Source organism: Lacerta agilis, chromosome 17 (genome assembly GCF_009819535.1).
Source record: "Lacerta agilis isolate rLacAgi1 chromosome 17, rLacAgi1.pri, whole genome shotgun sequence".
Taxonomy (NCBI): domain Eukaryota; kingdom Metazoa; phylum Chordata; class Lepidosauria; order Squamata; family Lacertidae; genus Lacerta; species Lacerta agilis.
In genome coordinates, this window is record NC_046328.1 from 28,453,129 (window position 1) to 28,471,380 (window position 18,252).

Sequence of the window (18,252 nt, forward strand, 5' to 3'; positions counted from 1 at the left end):
TAGTCTGCAAACATTATGTTCATGGCATTTCCCTTCCATCGAAATGCATTGAAATTAATGACCTAAGTGGGACAGCCGAACCGCAGTGGAACAGAAACAGAACTGATTGTGATGAACACAGGATGGGATGGAAATTGCTGCCTCCTGGTGTCCCTAGCTGTCAGTCACTGCAGACAACACTGAGCTTGCTGGACCAAGTAGTCTGACTCAGAAAAGAGCAGCATCCTATGAGTAATACAGTGGGAGAGGGAAAGACATGCATCTCTTAAATCTTTTTTGCACAACTCTCCACGCACAAGAGGAGAGGGCAAAGGGATTGAGACTCCTTGGTGACCAGCAACTAGCTCACCAGGCTAATTCCAAAGCTCTTGTTTCAAGGCCTAGGTTCCTGGTATACTACTAACATATATTTCTCAAACCATGTGGACTAGATTCTTAGATCTGTACGTATTCTCTCAGACCATGCAGGCTGGATTCTTAGCAGCTGCATGTTTTTTCTCAGTCCTCGTGGACTAGATTCTCAGAATCTGCATGTTTTGTCTCACACCTTGTACACTCGATTCTTAGGAGCAGCACATTTTCTTTCAGACCATGAGGTCCAGATGCTTGGAAAGCCAGATTCTTCTAATGTTGTTAGGTTCCCCTGCAGCAGAACAGAAGGAGCCTCTTTGTCCAGGCTGGCTGTGCTGTGCTATGCGCCCCCCCCCCCCGGGCCAATCCCTGTCCCCCACTTTGCTGCTGCGTCTGCAGGACTGGTAAGCTGAGGAAGAGGTTGGGCGAGTGAGTGGGTGGGTCGTTAGGCAGCCTGCAGCTTCAGCGTTTATTTGCGAGCTGTGAGATCACAGGTTAATGGACGGAAGGATAAATCCCGGTTGGTTCTTGTTTATCACCGTACGGAAAAAAGCCCCACGCACACTGGCGACAGGTCCAGGACTTTAAAGAGTGGAAATAAAATGGGATCACTTCGGGTCAGGCATAAATAAAGGACCCATTAACATTGGCAGTGATGCCGCTGGGAGCGAGTGGCCTCAGGATGGGGCTTGTTTGTTTGCCTGACTCCTTCATTTCCTTGCAATTTTCTTCTCCTGCTGGCTGGCTCGGCTTCCAGACTCCTGCCACCTTGGGCTTTGACTTTGTGAAATCTTGGCTCAGTGAGGCCTACGCTGCGTGGCATGGGTGGGATACAGATGAGGGGGCTGTAGTGGCAGAGACCGGTAAAGGGCAGCCTTGCCTCTGGGGGGCACTGTGCTGCAGGTTAGAGCAGTCTTGGCCAGAGGGCCATTTCAACTCGAGAGGACCCCCTCCCCACACTCTTGTATCTCTGCAGTGTTGGGAGTCCTTAGAAAGCTGCTCTTCCTTTAAACCAGTCTGCACGTTTGCGAAGAGAATTGCTAGCAGGGCAGGTAAATGAAAGATTCAAATAACTGCAGGCTGCTGTGAACTCCAAATCACCCACCCACAGAGAAGGATGCCTGCCGTCTCTCTGCGTGAGTAACTGCCTTGGACTTGCCTCTTTCTAAACAGTCTACTTTTGTGGGTAGGGTGGGGTGGAGGGAGGCAATTTTGCTGCACCTCTGCCTCATGCATCGTTGGATTAGGCCATGCCTGCAGCAAAATTCCCTGCCCCAGAGGAGGCTGTTTGTTGCTTCTCTGCATGAGTGACTGTTCTCTGCTTGCCTCCATCCAATGAGCCTTCTTGGGAGTTGGGGGGAGGGGAGGACAGGGGAAGAATAGAGGGTGTCTCCACCATATGATCACTTGCACTGGAGAATTAACAGAATGTACCAATCCTCAAGAAGGCTCAGTCCTCCAGTTGTTTGCTGAACTAAAACTCCTAACATCCCTGGACATTGGCCATACTTGCTAGGGCTCACGGGTAAATGGTTATTCCCTTCTGAAGTGGCACAACTGCTGTAGTTAAAGCTTACTTCAACTTACCTAGGGGTAAGTCCCAATCAACTCAGTAGGACTCACACCTGAGTACACAGGCATAGGATTATCCCATAATTATCCCACATTTTTTTTTTTGGTGGCTGTGTTTTAAGTATGTTTTTCCCCTGTTGCTTTATAGTATTTCATGGCTGCATTATTTGTGGTTACTGCTGGTGTCAAACTGTTTTCGAATTTATTTACTTGTTTGTTTCTTAAGATGGTTAATTTCTTGTTTTAAGGCTGTGTACACACCACACAGAAATACTAGCTGCAGTGATCCAGGGCATGTGAGCTGACAGGGCGCATAGCTGTCCCCCTCCTGAAAGTGCATCTCTGTCTGTCTGTCTGTCTGTCTGTCTGTCTGTCTGTCTGTGTGCCATATGTGAGCAAAAACTAAGCAGACCTCAACCTGCACCAGGGGACACCTGCCTGCCTAACACCTGGAGAGCCGTGAGCGTCTTGGAGAGCTATGCGCTGCCACTGGCCAAGCGTGACCTCCACTCCCTGCTTTACAGATAAATCCTGGGAGTCGCTGGCCCTCCCAGGTGCCATGTCAAAAGCCAAGCACAACCTGCTACTTGCATGGAGAGCAGCCTTTGCAGAAGAGCCCTGGGGAGTGCAGGCGGCTTCTTATTCAGAGCACATAGTATGCTGACAATGCCCACCATTTTGGAAAAGGGCAAAGAAAAGGACACATAAGTGGGGAGTGAGAGGGCCCTTACTCATCCAAATTTGGTGTGGTTCACAGGTTCCCCCTCCCCCACTGAATATAGCACAATGTCAAGCCACGAAGTCATCACAAAAGAACTCAGAACTTTCTCGTTGGCAGAAAGACCCTGAGGGCAGGGGGAGCAATAGATGTTTAGCCCCACTTTTTTTCTGAACACCCAGTCTGCCTGCCTCTGTCATATCCTCTACAGCCCTCTAGCCTTTTAATGGCCCTGTCTGGCCTCTCTACACTCAGCTTTTAAAGTACATCTAGGCCAGGCTTTTATTTATTTTGCCAGCTCCCTGTGTGTTTGGTTTTATCAGATGCTGTTTTTGTTGCATATTTGTTCAATTGTATGATTGTAAACTGCCTTGTGATGGCTCACTCTGAAAGGTGTGGTAGCACTCAGGATGTCTGGATTTGTTTTGGTTTCTCAGTGTTTTCCATTTCCCCAGCAATTTACAGATTGATTGTTTTTAAAAAACAACAATAATAAAAAATCATCAATATTTTATATGAAGTTTTGACGAATATGCACATTTCTGTAGGCAAATTATCCTAATACATTGCATTTTTGTATGTTATTTTAATCAGTGTGTGCATTTTGAACCACATTCCCCCCCATATGTGCATTTTTGTGCATATTATTTGGTTGGAGAATTGCACTGCAAAATTCAGAAAAGTGAATGTGTGTTTTGGTTTACATAACGTTTTGAGAAGTACAAATTAGGCAGCTCCACATTGAAATGCAAACAAAATGGGATTTCTGTCCTCTCCTTAGGTAGCACAATATTAAACAACCAAATAAACAACACACCAAGAGTCAAAATTTATCTTAATATTCTTTCCAAATTCTGTTTTGTTCTGCCCAGCCAGGTGACGAAAAAACACCTTTTTCTGCCTGAATCCCTGGAGAGCTGCTGCCAGTCAGAGTAGACCAACCTTTTTTGACCAAGGGGCACATTTTTAATTCTGAGAGAGTTTTAGGGTTGCCAGTCACAAAATGGATGCTGTGGAAGTGTGGCATAACACAACATGCTGTAGGACAACGACACATGGAGGAGCACCATGTTGGTTACCCCTTCTTGTACTGCTTGACCCCATCAGCTGTCACTGAAAGGTGGAGTGTCCCTGCAGATGGAGGTTCTATTTTGCCATCATGTTGAGTGGTGATTCATAGACCTATTCTCCAAGTATTTCTGTTTTTCCTTAAAAATAATAATTAAAAAGCTATCTCACCTGGTAACGAAATGCTGTAAGTTACGGTATGTACTGTGGAAGACATACTTATTTATTATTGTGCCCATCTTGAACTTAAGATCACAACCTTCGGCTTTATACTATGTCCGACTTCTTGTCTATCTAGTCCACCACTGCCTACTCTGACTGGCAGCAGCTCTCCGGGGATTCAGCCAGCTGGGCATCTCATGTATTCTGAACAGCCACAGGCAGTGCTCAACTCCCAGCACCCTGGGCTTCCTTCCCCCTCCCTTTCAAACCAGTAGAGATATTAATTTGAAAGCTGTGAAGAAGAAAAAGGTATCAATTAGGAAACTCACCACCGCCTCCTCCCAGCAGGGAACTGTTAGCTACAAAGAAAGCACAGAGAAAGAAGATGTTATTAAATTGCTGCCTGTTCAGGAACCATTTCACTTTAGTTCATTCACAAAAAAAGCAGGGGGGAAGCATTACAATAATAACCTGTTTGGCATTTTGGAAGGCTCCTTCTTCCCTCCCGCCCTTGTCCCAACCCTCCACCCCCACTTTGCACTTCTCTTACCAGGCCCATCTTCTTGCGGAAACTCAGGTACTGAAAGTCAAAGCATCTTCATCCCTTTGTCTGAATCATAGGATCGTAGAGTTGGAAGGGACCACAAGGGTGATCTAGTCCAACCCCCTGCAATACAGGAATATTTTGCTCAATGTGGGGATCAACCCCACGACCCTGAGCTCAAGAGTCTCATGCTCTACCAGCTGAGCTATTTGTGCAACTGCATTTCACTCTGTAATCTCCTCTGTGTCGAGTTTCTGACTGCAAAGTCACTTGGGGCAGAGATCTGTCCTTCTGTACTGGGTAAAAGGCCATGCCTGCTGATAGCTTTATACACAAATAGACCAGGGGGCGGGAACCTTTTGGCCTCGCAGGCCTGGTCTTGTATCTCCCCCACTCCTCTGGGCCATCTTTGACAAGTGGGCAATATGACAGCTATTGACACCAGGGACATAGTTGTAGACACTCTGGTGAGAAATGCTTAGAGGATGCTTAGAGGAAGGGATGGGTGAACCGTGAATTTCGCTTTTTCTCAGTTTCTTATTTTTTCAGTCTAAATTTCGGTTTTCCACATTTCCACATAAGTTTGCATTTTTTCCAAAAAGCCCTTGTGAAAATTAAGCATCTTTGTGCAGAATTATCTTAATAGGCACATTTTCCAAATCAATTTCCCCATCTACAATGCATTTTTTCCCTTTATTTTGCTAAATATATGCGTTTTAATGCATACTTTATACGTTCTTGTCCATTTTAATTGGCTGGACAACTGCACTGCAAGATTCGTAGAAGTCTGGGTTTCAAAGGATGGCTGCATTTCAGTTCATTTACTGCTCCAGAAAGTGCAAGTTAACAAACCAAATTTCTCTTCGATTCCCAACAGGGCATGAAGGCAAAACCCCTCCCCGTGTTGGCTGCCCCCAGCATTCTGATCACCTCATAATGGGAGGTTTGCAGCTGATGACCTCTCCCTCCCTGAATCTCTTCAATCCATTTTGAAAATCATTCTAAGTTTAATTAATTGTTTTAACCACCTGCTTTTAATGTTGGTCTTATTTTAGTGTTTGTTTTTTATTCTGACTTCATATTGTTTTTATTGTTTTCTTGGAGGGTAAGGCTGTCAATGACTTATTCGCAATGGCTGTGTTCTACCTCCACTGTCAGAGGTTGCATGTGCCTCTGAATAACTGAGAATCACATGTGGCTGTTGTGAGCTCCCCACAGTCACCTGGCTATACTGATCCTACCCCAAAAATATTCAGGGCCCCCAAAAGTGCTCGGCCCCCAGGAGCTGGAGCCTCTGTCCAGCAGCAACACCCCTCATTGTCTATCATGCTGTCCTCAGGACTGTGAGCCAATTGGCCAAAGGGTGCTATGCAAATACACAAAATAAAGAAGTAAACAAGCAAAGAAACCAACACAGGCTAGCACCCATTACCACATCGTGGATATACTAATCTGCCAAATAAATAAAAGGTAGCAGCACATCTTGTGGAAGTGAGTTCCACATCCTACATCCCTGCTTACTTTATACTCTAAACCTGATTCACTGGGAGACCCCTGGGTTGAAAGGGACCTACTTGTCTTGCATAAGCCTATGTTGAAGTTGGACACTATTTATGGGCTGTATCCAATGCTTCTCCTTCACAGAGTAAGTCATGCCCATTAATTTCAATGGGTGTCCTCTGAGTAGAACTAGCATTAGATACAGCCCTGTATTTCCCTGGGCTTTCGCTACTGGGGGCCACCTGTAGGATAAGCCGTGTTTATGCTTCAAATCAGCTTGTAGACAAAATCTCCTCACTGTTTTCCCCCTCACACCCCTGTCCCCAGCTACAGCTGGAAATAAATGCCGTTCCAGACTTCATTCATGCCCTAGCAGTTTGCTGAAGGTTTAGCACCTGTTACCGAGAAGTTACCTTGGCAACGGGAGCATTGCATACGATTGCTGTCACCTCGGAAACACCCAGTACAGAATAAGCCCCTGTTCCCAGGGAGCCTAGCCGGGAGATCCACGCCGCTGGGGTTGGAGCTGGGAGAAGTGAGGTGTGTAATGTGGGGTGGGAGGGGCACGCATGGAAACTTCAGGTCAGTCTCCCCACACTGCAGTGTGTGGGTAAACAGACAACAGGCAGCATCTCATATGGTGAGGGGGGGGGGGTTTCCCTCAAAATAGTTAGGAAAGAAGCACGTCAAGAGAATGCCAAGAGAAGGGAAACTGCTTATCAGGTCTTTCAGAATTAGCCTTTTCTTGACACATATACCAAATTTTACTGGCTGCACACGTAACCCAGAGCTGCCTACAACACAGACTGGCAGCATTTCCTCAGGGTCACCTGCTTCCTGCTCCTTTCTCCTAGCTGGAGACAGATGGAACCTGGCACCTTCTGAAGGCGAAACACGTTCTCAACTACTCAGCTATGGGCTCCTTGGGAGCTGATCAGAGGACTCCCCAAGGAGACCATCAGGAGGGCTGAAAAGCCTTCTTAGAAAAGACAGCTCACATGTACTCTGACTGCACTCCTCTTTACAAGAGGTGATCCCAGTTTTCTGGAACCTGTCCCAGGTGAATCACTGCCCAAGGCTTCTGGGAATACTCTTGTTAAAAAAAAATCTTGTGACTGAGCTGCTGGTGTGGTTATTCTTCAAAATTCATCTCCCTCCCCAGGGTCTTTAGAAATCAAATCTCTCAGCCGGGCAGGGTGGGTAGTGCACTTTGCCTCTAGCGCAGATAAGCACACAGCTCAAGCATGAACGCTAAGTTGCCAGTGCTGCAACTGATGAGGTGTGATTTAGAACTCTGGAAAACCCATTGTGGAGAAATGGCAGCCTTGTTTGAGTGCATCTGAGCAACATTTGTGGGTGGGAAGTGTATAAGGAGCAAAAGTGGTTGTGCGCCCCCCACCATCCAAATGTCCCTGTTCTACATGTGTAGACCTGGCTGTTCTTGGTTGAGCACAAAGGTCTGAAGAGGTCTTTGGAGCACGTTTGGATGAAAGTGCATAGAAGTTTCTGCATGACCTGAAACTCTTAATAGTCATTCATTCATTCAGTATGCCGCCCTATACCTGCAGATCTCAGGACAGTTCCCAACATAATATTACAGCATTCCCAACTGCGGAGAGGCTTCTAGGAACACAGAAAGCAGAATATTGGGTTTTGCCTACACTCTTGGCAGAAGCACTCCAGAATTTCAGACAGGGGTCTCTCCCAACCCTACCTGGAGATGCTTGGGATTGAACCTGGGACCTTCTGCATGCAAACCAGAAGTAGCAGTAAGTAAGCCTCTCAGTGCAAGGATTTCCCCTGGCAACATGGGACTGCCCCCTTCTCCTCTCTTGAGTCCCCCTAAATCTGCTCTGCGGGTCCCCCCAGTCCTCCATAGGGGGAGGAAAGTCCTGTTGCACAGGCAGACATCATTGTGCTGATGGGGCTTCTAGTGGTTGGATACTGCTGAGCTGCAGCTGCAGCCTGTCCTCAAACAGACTTCTGGCTTGCTCTTGCCTCCTGGAACATAGGCATGTGCCTTTTAGTGAATCAGTTCATTTTGTCCATATAGCTCAATATTGTCTACACTGACTTGTAGTGGCTCCTCAGGACTTTAGGCAGTGGTCTCTCCCAGCCTTACTTAGTGATGCAGGGGACTGAACCTGTGACTTTCCAGCTACAGCCTTTCCCCACATCTCAATTGCATTTGGGTTAGAACAGGAAACTTGGGGCGGAACATGCAGGATAGGAGTGTTGGGAGCAGTGCTTGCATGCATCACACCAGCTTTTTTGTTTGTTTGTTTGTTTGTTTGTTTATTGCAAATATATCCTTAACAAAAATATTTTAAAATAACTTGACTTTTACATCAGAGGAGGACAGGCTGCAGTAGAGTAAACGAAGACCGCAGCTGGAGTAGAATTGCTGGCAATGCGTCATAGTGTGGGGAGGGAGGGAAGCAATCTTTTGTATGAGAATTGGGGCGTTGCAAGCACGTTTCACCAGCCTACACTGGGGAAGGGGCCGAATGGCTTTTCCACCCACCACCAATCCTCTCTTGGAATTTGCAGTTGATGGGGGACAGGGAGGGGGGAATGTGTGTGTCCCAGGGTGCACCTTCAGTTCATGAAAAGAAATTCTTTAGAGTGGTTTGATAGCTTTCCTTGCTTCTGGCCAAACACATTGTGCAAGATTATTCTTAAGAATTCAGAACCTACAGGTGAAACTCGAAAAATTAGAATATCGTGGAAAATTCCATTTATGTAAGCAATTGTTTTCGAACAAGGGATTCCAATGAAAACCTTTTATTGAATCAGGGAGGAGTTAGAATGAATCTTTTTGAATTGAGCAGGATTTAACCTCTGCTGCTGGGAAGAGGTGCAGCCAGTGGCTTTTTTTCTTAAAAAAATGTTTAGGGGTACTCTCATTTTGACCCAAGAAAATCACAATTTTATAGTTCAAATCGGCAAAAATAAATGGACAAAAGTACAAAGATTCACAAAATGTTTAGGGGTATGTGTACCCCTGCATACCCCCAGAAAAAAGCACTTGGTGCAGTCAGTGAGCCTTGCCCCTTGCCCTTCAGATGATGTTGCTAGTGATGTCAGCCATGGACAGTTGGATGAGGTTTTGGGGAAATGGCCTCATGGGTCAACGTGACTACTGGCCCACTGTCCAGAGGCTCCCTACCCCCTTTTACAATCCCCTTTAAAAAGAACTGGACTTCTTACAGTTTAGAAAGTGACTGGGAAATACACCGAAAAGTGAGGGATGGAGGAATGTTTAATGGGAAGACATGTAAACACCCCATGGATCAAATCAAGATGGATGCTCATTGTTTTTTATATCCTCCTTGCAAGCGAATCAGAACAAATGCTCAGCAAAGACCAGATATAACCTAACCTCAGTGAAAACCTTGTGCAAGCAAATCAGGATGAATAATCAGGATAAACGGATCACCTTAGGGTGATCCCCTTTCTGCCTGTATGGGGTTAACTGATTTTGTATTTATTGCACCCCCAAATGTAAAATATGGTGAGGCTGCAGCTTGGGGTGGGCAGAAAACCCTATTTTAGTTCTGCTAACTGAGTTGTCAGTTTCTCAGTCAAGCTGCCAGTGCCACACAAGTGGCCTCAACGACCATATTACACACACACACACACACACACACACACACACACCACTTTGTGAGGCCCACCCGTGCTGCCTCTCCCTGGGTCAGCATCTGACCCCTCCGTCAGGCATCCAGACAGCCCATCTCTCCACGGACGCCTACGCTTCCACCAGCTCCTGTCAATCACCCCAGCAAACACTTAATCCACTGGCTCACGAGTTGTGAAGCTAATTGAGGTTGTCAGTCTTTCCCCAGCTAGACTGCATCCAGGTGGACAGCGGCCCGGAAAAAAAGCTTGTAGCTTTTCGAGGGGCGGAAGAGCGCCTTCCGAAAGGGATTACATTTTGCTGTGTTCAGTTTAGGTGAGGGTCACATGAAAAAGAATAAATAATTTCTCTTCTGAGGGCGTTCCCCACCCCCACCCCCAACTTATCACGAGGGCTGGCGCCAATAAGAGGAATAACCAGGCAGCTGCCAGGCTGCTATTGCTGGTAACTACCCTGTGTTATGTCTCAGCTGCAGGATTCCTCCTCCAAGGATGACCTGGAGTCCCTGTGAATTAGGGAAGCCCAGAATGTGACTAGAACTGGGGACAAGGAAGAGTTGGGACTCTCAGACCACAACCCATTGACATTAATGACTGATGAGAGCAATGGTGTAAAACAATGGGGGGGGGGGAGAGCACCAGATTGGCAAAGGTTGCTCTATGCTAAAATGTTGCAAACAGGCAACCCCCGATTTGCATGGGGGGCACGTTCTTGGTCAGTGTGTGCGACAGCAGAATGCACACAAGCCCACTCTGCCCTCTCCCCCACCCCCCACCCCGCCCTGTCCTGCCCCTTTTTGCAGCCCCTTCCAGGTCATTGTGGTGCCCGGGTGTGTGATCATGCATCAATAAATCAGTCATTGTCTGTAGTCAAACTTGAAATACTTATTATAACATCAGTTACAGGTAGGTAGCCATGTTGGTCTTCCCTAGTCAAAACAAAATAAAAAATAAAAAATTCCTTCCAGTAGCACCTTAGAGATCAACTAAGTTTGTTCTTGGTATGAGCTTTTGTGTGCATGCACACTTTTTCAGATACACAGTTTGCTTGCCAGAACGAGGAAGGTCCATAATTTAGCCTGGCCTTCCAGGAGGTCACCTACTCTCCTGCAGTATCAGAGGCAGTATGCTACCAACTTGGATGGTTTCAAAGGGGTTAGACCAATTCATGGCAGATATGGCTATCAATGGCTACTAGTCATGATGCATATATACTACCTCCATATTAGATCCAGTGGGTGTCTGAATTCCAGTTGTTGAGAGTCACAAGCAGGGAGAATTGGTGCTGTGCGTAGGTCTAAAGGTTGGCCACTGGGAGAAGAGGATGCTGGACTGGATTCTACAATTCCAGACTTGATCAGGGCTTTCGATAAATCAAGGATTGTTTAAGAAAAAGCACAAAACCCGGAGAAGCTCTATACGTGCACGCAGAGCACTGTGTGTGTACAAACTTGCCAGAGTCCACATGTTGAAGGGTATATTTATAAGCAGGGGCACATGTGCGTGTGTGAGTCAGGAACTGCCCGTGGGTTTATGCCAAGGTACAGCAGCCATGTGTGAGCTGGCCTGCTCCGTGTCTGCCCAGATCAAGGAAACCACCTGGGACAAACTGAAAGGAGATTTGCAGAAATACGGGGAGAGTAAATGGGATTGGACAGGCAGAACGGCAGAAGGCCGTGTGGTAGGCTCTTGGGAAGGACGGCTACACAGATAGACAGATTAAATAGATAGGAAGAGATGGGACTGACGATACAGGGAAGGGAGGGAAGGAGACAGGAGCCTACAGGGAGGAGCGAGGCCCAGATGAATGGCTAGACCCAGGTAAAAATAGTACTGTATACAGCAGTTCAAGGCAAGCACAGAAGTGGCTGTGATACTCAGCTCCCTGGGAATCTCAGTGGTCATTCTTTCCTTTCCTTTCTACAAAGAAAGAAAATAATTTAAAGTTTCTAGTCCGTATTGTTGCAGGTGTATACTGGAAAGTGTACAGTATATGACGCAACATTTTTGTGGAATCTCTGAGGCTAGGCTGAATACCTCTCCCTCCTCCTGCCCCTGAGCATCAGAACTCGAAGAAAACTGTTGCACAAAAATAAATAAAGACAGTAATAAACAGCAGCACAACCCGTATAAAAAAATAGGAAGGAAAACATTATTTTTGCTTGTGACACACTTTGGTGTGACTTTGCCCAGCTTTCAACATGACGGTTCCAAACTCCCAAATTGTACTATCCAAAATTTTTTAGATTCTACAAATTCCTAGGCAGAGCCAGGCACTCCCGCTTGTAGATTATATTCTTGCTTTTGTTGTTTATACACATAACATTCACATCCATTATTCAACCCACTTTCTCCCCCTGGCCCTGTCCACTCCTTGCATGTGGCCCTCAGAAGGTTTCCCCCGAAGGTAACGCAGCACTCGTTGAAAAATGTTCCCCATGCCTGCCTTTCAAGGCCAGATTTGACCCATGGCTGCTCACCTGCTGACCCCCTAAGGATTCTCTTCCTCCCTTCCCAGCATGGGAAGATTATGGCCAAGGTGGCGAGATCTTGAATCAGACAAGAATGTGCCATGGGCCACAACCAGCCTTGTGGCTTGGGGTTCCACAGCCCTGTCCTGTAAGATGGAAAAACTTCACAGCAGTTGTCTGTACACTCATAAGGATGGGCAGACCTGTCACTATCTGTTCCTTTCCTTTTCTCATTTTTCCAACCTTAAGTTATGTTTGCCACATTTCCGCATCAGTTTGCAATAATAAAAAAGTCTCACAAAATTCACCAGCATTTTAGCGTGTGTTTCTCCTCCTAGGCACATTTCTGCAACCAATTTCCTGTAGTACGATACATCTGAGTGGCTTAATTTCACTGATACACACACACATTTTTATATACTTTTCCCCCCAATGCACACTGCTTTTTGGTTGGGGGAACTGCATTGCAGAATCCAGAGAGGTGTGAATTTCCAAGGACAGCTGTGTTTCGGTTCACCTGCTGCTTTGGAAAGTGAAAATTAAGACAGATTCACTTCAGAATGTAAACTGGAACAGATTTCTCCCCCGTCCCTTGCACACTCTGCCCTTCATTCAGCCACACGGCAAGCCAATATAGAGTTGTACACTATCAAGCCCTCAACTTTTTTGCCCCCCCCTCTACTCAAACCCAACCTCCCCCCCTCCATCTCTCCCTGCCTCCCCCCCTACCTTTGACAGTCCTGCACTTGGGGAATAATTAATCTAGCAGCCTGAAAGCACGGGGGCTGCTTTTATTTGCCAGATTAATATGAGCAGCTAATTAAGACGGAATGTGCTGCTCCCAAACTGCAAAGAGGGAAGCGCAATGGGAGTGAGCGAGGGGGTTGCTGAACCAGCCATCCCTAGCAAAGGACTACAGATAAATCACACATGCGGGCAGACCCTCTCACCTCTGCGGTGGCTTTGGGGCAGCTCCCCTGCATCCACCCCAAGCACTCTTGTTGATAGGTATAGTCCCTCCACCCACCTTCCTACCATTCTCTTTTTGCTAATTAAGGACACTGTGGTTCAGCTGGCAACAGGTGGGAAAGGCATCTGTGCCCACCAGGCCTGGTGCTGGCTCAGAGGTTTTTGAAGATGCCAGGACCCCATCCCCAGTTTGGGGCACTAGGCGCCTTTCAACACAGATCAGGAAAAGCTAGGTTTTCTCCCACAAGCTGGTGTTGCTTACTTCCCCACGTCCTTGCCAGAAAAGACATATGTGGCTGCAACTACCCATAGCCCTGGAGACTGGAAAGCAGAAGCGACACACACGCTGGCCTTATTGTGGGGCCAGGGCCACTGAGAAGCTGCGTCCCCAGCCCCCCAGGAGGAACATCACAGCAGGGGAAGCCCACCCTGGTGCCAACTAGCTGTCAGAGAAGGAGCAGCTGCAGAGAGCTGGCTCCCCATCTCCAAACACCACCAGAAATCACTACCTGTTGCCCTGTCACTGCAGAACTAAAGGGCTCTGGCCCCGTCCATTAGCCAGGGATGACGACGATGGCAACATCTCGCCTTTCCTTCAAGGAGCTGAAGATGGCACACATATTCTCCCCCTCCCCATTTAATCCATAATCTTGTGGGGTAGGTTAGGCTGAGAGGCAGTGGCTGGCTTAAGGTCACCCAGTGAGCTTCTCGGCTGAGTGGAAATCTGAATCCTGGCCTCCCATCTGTATTATTGCAACCATTTGCTTGTAAACTGCCTTGAGAATCATTTGATTGAAAGGCAGGGATAAAGTGGGGGATAACGTTCACTTGCCCCAAAGCTCATAGGAGGATGAGTGGGAAATCAATGCAATAATTTTGCGTCTGTCGAAGGGCTGACCCTACTCCTGCTCCCTAGCTGTCAAGTGGCTTGGATTGCTTATTACATCAGTATTCTACATGCTTGCCGAGCAGCTCAAGGAGTGTGCACGGTTCTCCTCCCTCTGTTTCAGCTTCACAACAACAACCCTGTGAGGTAGGTTAGGCTGAGAGGTAATGATCGGCCCAAGCAGACACCTAGCTAGTGCACTTCACAGCAGAGGAAATTTGAATCTGGGTCTTCCTGACCCTAGTCTACGCTAACCACTATACATCATTGCCTTACTTGGGCTGCAATCCTGCCCACACGCTCTCTATTCTCCTTTCCCCCCTTTTTATATTTTCACAACAACCCTGAGAGGTAGGTAAAGCTGAGATGTATCCATAGGCCCAAAGTTATCCTGTAGGCTTCATGTCTGTATGGGGGTTTGAAAGCTGTCTCTCTTCAGCCCTAGTGTGGGACTCAGTCTAACCCAATGCAGTGACCTCCAGATATTGTTGCACTGCAATTCCCATCAGCCCCAGCCAAGCATGCCCAACAGCCAGGAATGATGGGAGTTGTAGTTCAATGGCATTCTTGGACACCAATTCCCATAAGCCCCAACCAGCATGCTCAAAGTCAAGGAATTATGGGAGTTGTAGTCCAGCAAACATCTGGAAAGTCACAGATTTTCAATTCCTGCTCTAAGAGCATGACCACAGCCCTGTGAAGTCACACTAGAAGCCGTCTCCAGCAATGGCTACTCAGGTGGCTCTGAATTATCCCCTCCCCACAACCACCAAATAACATGTTCCTATGAGCTCCCCTTCCCATCTATTACATGTCCCTGAAGATGCTGCTCCAGCCTTCCCAACCTACTGGCCTCCCAATATTGTTGGACTCGCAATTCCCATCAGCCCCAGCCAGAATCGTCAATGCTCGGAGAGGATGGAGTCGCAGTCCAACAATGGGAAATGGGGGTGGAAGGATCTGTCCACTTCAGTTTATCCCCTTTCCAATCTTAAATTCAGTTCTCCACATTTCCATAAATGTTTGCTTCTGTTTTTGTTTTAATCCTCATGAAAATTCATCAACATTTTAGTGTGCTTTTTCCTAACGTACATATTTTTCAATGTGGTTTCCCCTTATGCTTTTTTTTTGTATGCTGTCATCAAGAATATATGCATTCTTGTGCATACCTTATCCTAGTATATGCCTTTCTGTACACATCACCTGACTGGAGAAGAGCACTGCAAAATTTGGAGAAATGCAAATGTCAAAGGATGGCTGTTCTTCCGGGGGGGGGGGGGGTATTCCCCAGAAAGTGCAAATTAGGTAGATATGCCTTGAAATGCAATCTGACGCGCTCTCCCATCTCCATCTGGAGGACACCGGGTGGTGGGGAAGGATGCTCTAACCACAACACCACACAGCCTCTCACTTTGCAATTTTGCTCAGTGGCATTTTGGAGCCTGGGGACAGAAAACCCAAATCAGCTTTCTTCCCCTAACGCCCACTGCAGGGTAGAATAAACTAAATAATTCTGGTGGCCTCTCATGGATTCCCCAAATCTGCCGCCCAAGGCAGGCCTGGCTCTGATTGTGGTGTTGCTGTTTATCGGCACCAATAATGATTAACAGTGACTGTCAAAAATAAGCCGCCATAAAAGAAGGCTGGCAATCAGGGAGCCCCTCACAGCCTGCGGCTCAACCCGTCAGGGAAACCTACACCGAGCCCGACAAGCTCAGGCTTCCTGTACCAGAGTTGTTATTGATATGTAGACCAGCGCCTCTCTTTTTCCTTCCCAAACCGCACAGTTTACGCTCTGGCGGTTGTATTAGAAAAACCCATCCATCTCCCTGGCACCCTCCTCCTTCTCCCACTTCTCTGGCATCAGGCGTTTCTGTTGCCGGGCAACCGCCGTGCAGCAAGGCTTTCCTTGTCATCACTCTGGTGCCCACTCAATTTCAGCAGACGTTTGCTCAGACCGCGGCTCACCTGCTCCCGGCAGTCTTCGCTCCACCCTGTCTGGAGGGCACATGCCGGGAGGATGCAACCTGTTGCAAAGTCCCCACCTGCCCTGCACACACAAACGAGCAGGGTACGCAGGGTTTAAGCAGCGGCAGCAGCCAGGAAGGCAGCAACCTACTGGTTCATGAGAGAAGCTTATGCAGAACGGCTGGTCTAGCCTGTAATAGTGAGATGCACAAAACTAAAGGCAGGCTCTCACTAAGTATCTGAATAGAGGTTGCAGAAGGTGATATGGAATTTGAAGACCAAGGGCACTTCCAGACTGCTATTAAGGATGGTACAGGGTGGGAGGTGGAATTCATTTTGATTTGTGTTTCAAGGCAAACCTACCTAATTCGCAGCTTCTGGAAAAACACTTGAATCAAAACGCAGCCATCCTAAATCCATACTTTCCCAAATTTTGCAGTGCAGTACTCCAGCCAAGTAACATGTACAAAAATACATATACGAGGGCAAAATGTATATATACTTGCATACATTAGTGAAAATAACATATCACAATTGCAGCATATGAGGAGGCACTGTTTTTGAAAATTGTGTAAATTGCATACAAAAATATGCACATAGGGAGAAAATTACACTAAGATGCTTCATTATTTAAAAAGCAAATATCACACTGATGTGGAAATGTGGAGAACTGCACATGTCTGGATAAATGAGAAACCAGAATAGACAGATCCACCCGTTCCTAGCTACCACTGTTTTGGGGGTGAGATTCAGCCACTTGCTGGCAAACTCAGGTTGTTCAACTAATCGTGATTTGATGATCATGCATAATAAATGCATCATTTTTGTGTGTGTGATTAGAAAATAGAAAATGCCCTGAAAAGTGTCGGATAGCAATGCCATCTAACCTCCCCCGCCGGCAAACAAATCAGAATGTATGCTCTATAAACAGCCAAGGGCATCTAATCCCCTGGCAAACTTTGTGGGCAAACATGCCAGGATGGAATGCTCAACTAAAAGGTCATCCGGAAGCGACCATAAGCCTTATGCAGATATGATTCCCCCACTCATTCAAGGAACTTGTGGGTTGTGAACACTAGCCCTCCCAACACACCTGCCAACTCCACTGACCGCCCTACTCCACCAAAAGGAAAGGCTGAAGGTGGAGAGTATGAATACAGGGGCCCCAATCCATGTGGAAGCATCTATGCAATGTTCAGAGGAAGAGAATGTGACGCAGTCATTCCATACATGTGAACTGCACAGCATGCAAGAGGTGGAAGAGCAAGAGGAGAGGAAGTGACCCTTTTGCCAGGGAGAACCTAAAAAGAAGATCCCTGCTGCATCAGGCCAAAGGGCCATCTATTCCGGCATCTTGCTCCCCCAACGGGCAACCTCGCAGTGCCTACGGGGAGCCCACAAGAAGCCCCTGAGTGCAGAGGCAGCTCTCCCCTCTTGTGATTCCCGGCAGCTGGGATTCAGAAGCCTACCGTCTCTGACTTTGGATGGAAAACATCTCCATCATGGGCAGTAGCCATTCAAAGCTGTCCAAGCTGGTGACCATCACAGCATCTTGCAGGATCATCATTTAACTACTACTGTTGAATAGCATTCCGATAATTATACCAGTGTCACCTATTAATAAATGGGAAGCACCGGAGTGTCTGTTACGCTAATGTAAGAACTTACGGAGAGCCTGCTAGATCAGGCCAAAGGCCCATCTAGTCCAACATCCTGTTCTCACAATGGTCAACAAGACTCTTTGGGGAAAGCCACCAGCAGGACCCGAGTGCAGCAGCACTATTCGCACTTGCCATTCCCAGCAACTGGTTTTCCTGCAGTGGAGGCAGTAGTCAGTCCCTTGTCTCTTAGGGAGGCCTTCTTGTGAGTAAATAGCCTGCTCGTGAGTAAAGATTTGCTCACAATAAAGGCAATGGAAGGAGGCAGGAAACAGGCTTTGCTGTAGAGCCGTGGTTCCCAATGTGGGGCACACGCCCCACGGGGGGGGGGATTTGGAAGCTTTTTTAGAGCAAGTTAATGGCCTTTTAGGCTTCCTCCATGTGAATAGGAGTTCACTTTTTGAATAATAAGAATTATATGTCATTGGTGGGGCATGGCCAAAAAATAAAGTTGGAAACCACTGCTGTAGAGGAACCAGCTCTGTTGCTCATACTGAGTCAGATCATTGATCAATTTAGCTCAGTATTGTCTGCACTGACTGGCAGTGACTCTCCAGGGTTTCAGGCAGGGGTCTCTCCCATCCATACCTGGAGATCCTGGATGGGTATAGAACCTGGGAACTTCAGCATGCAACTCCATCACCGACCTGTGGTCCTTCCCCTTCATGGCATGACCCACCTCTCTTCCCCACAATTGCGTAAGTTAATTTTCTTCCAATATGCACAAGGAATGACATGGTGCTACA

At 47.2% G+C, this 18,252-nt stretch overlaps 1 protein-coding gene across 5 annotated transcripts in view; it reads right to left on the reverse strand.

The window, feature by feature from the left end:
• The window catches only part of MACROD1 (mono-ADP ribosylhydrolase 1), a 322,885-nt gene that overhangs the window by 82,962 nt on the left and 221,671 nt on the right, over window positions 1-18,252 (reverse strand). For all 5 annotated transcript variants that reach the window (XM_033174254.1, XM_033174250.1, XM_033174252.1 and 2 more), the window contains exon 4: window positions 4,201-4,230. In XM_033174254.1, the coding sequence (XP_033030145.1) occupies window positions 4,201-4,230 (30 nt within the window). The remainder of the gene's footprint in view (window positions 1-4,200; window positions 4,231-18,252) is intronic.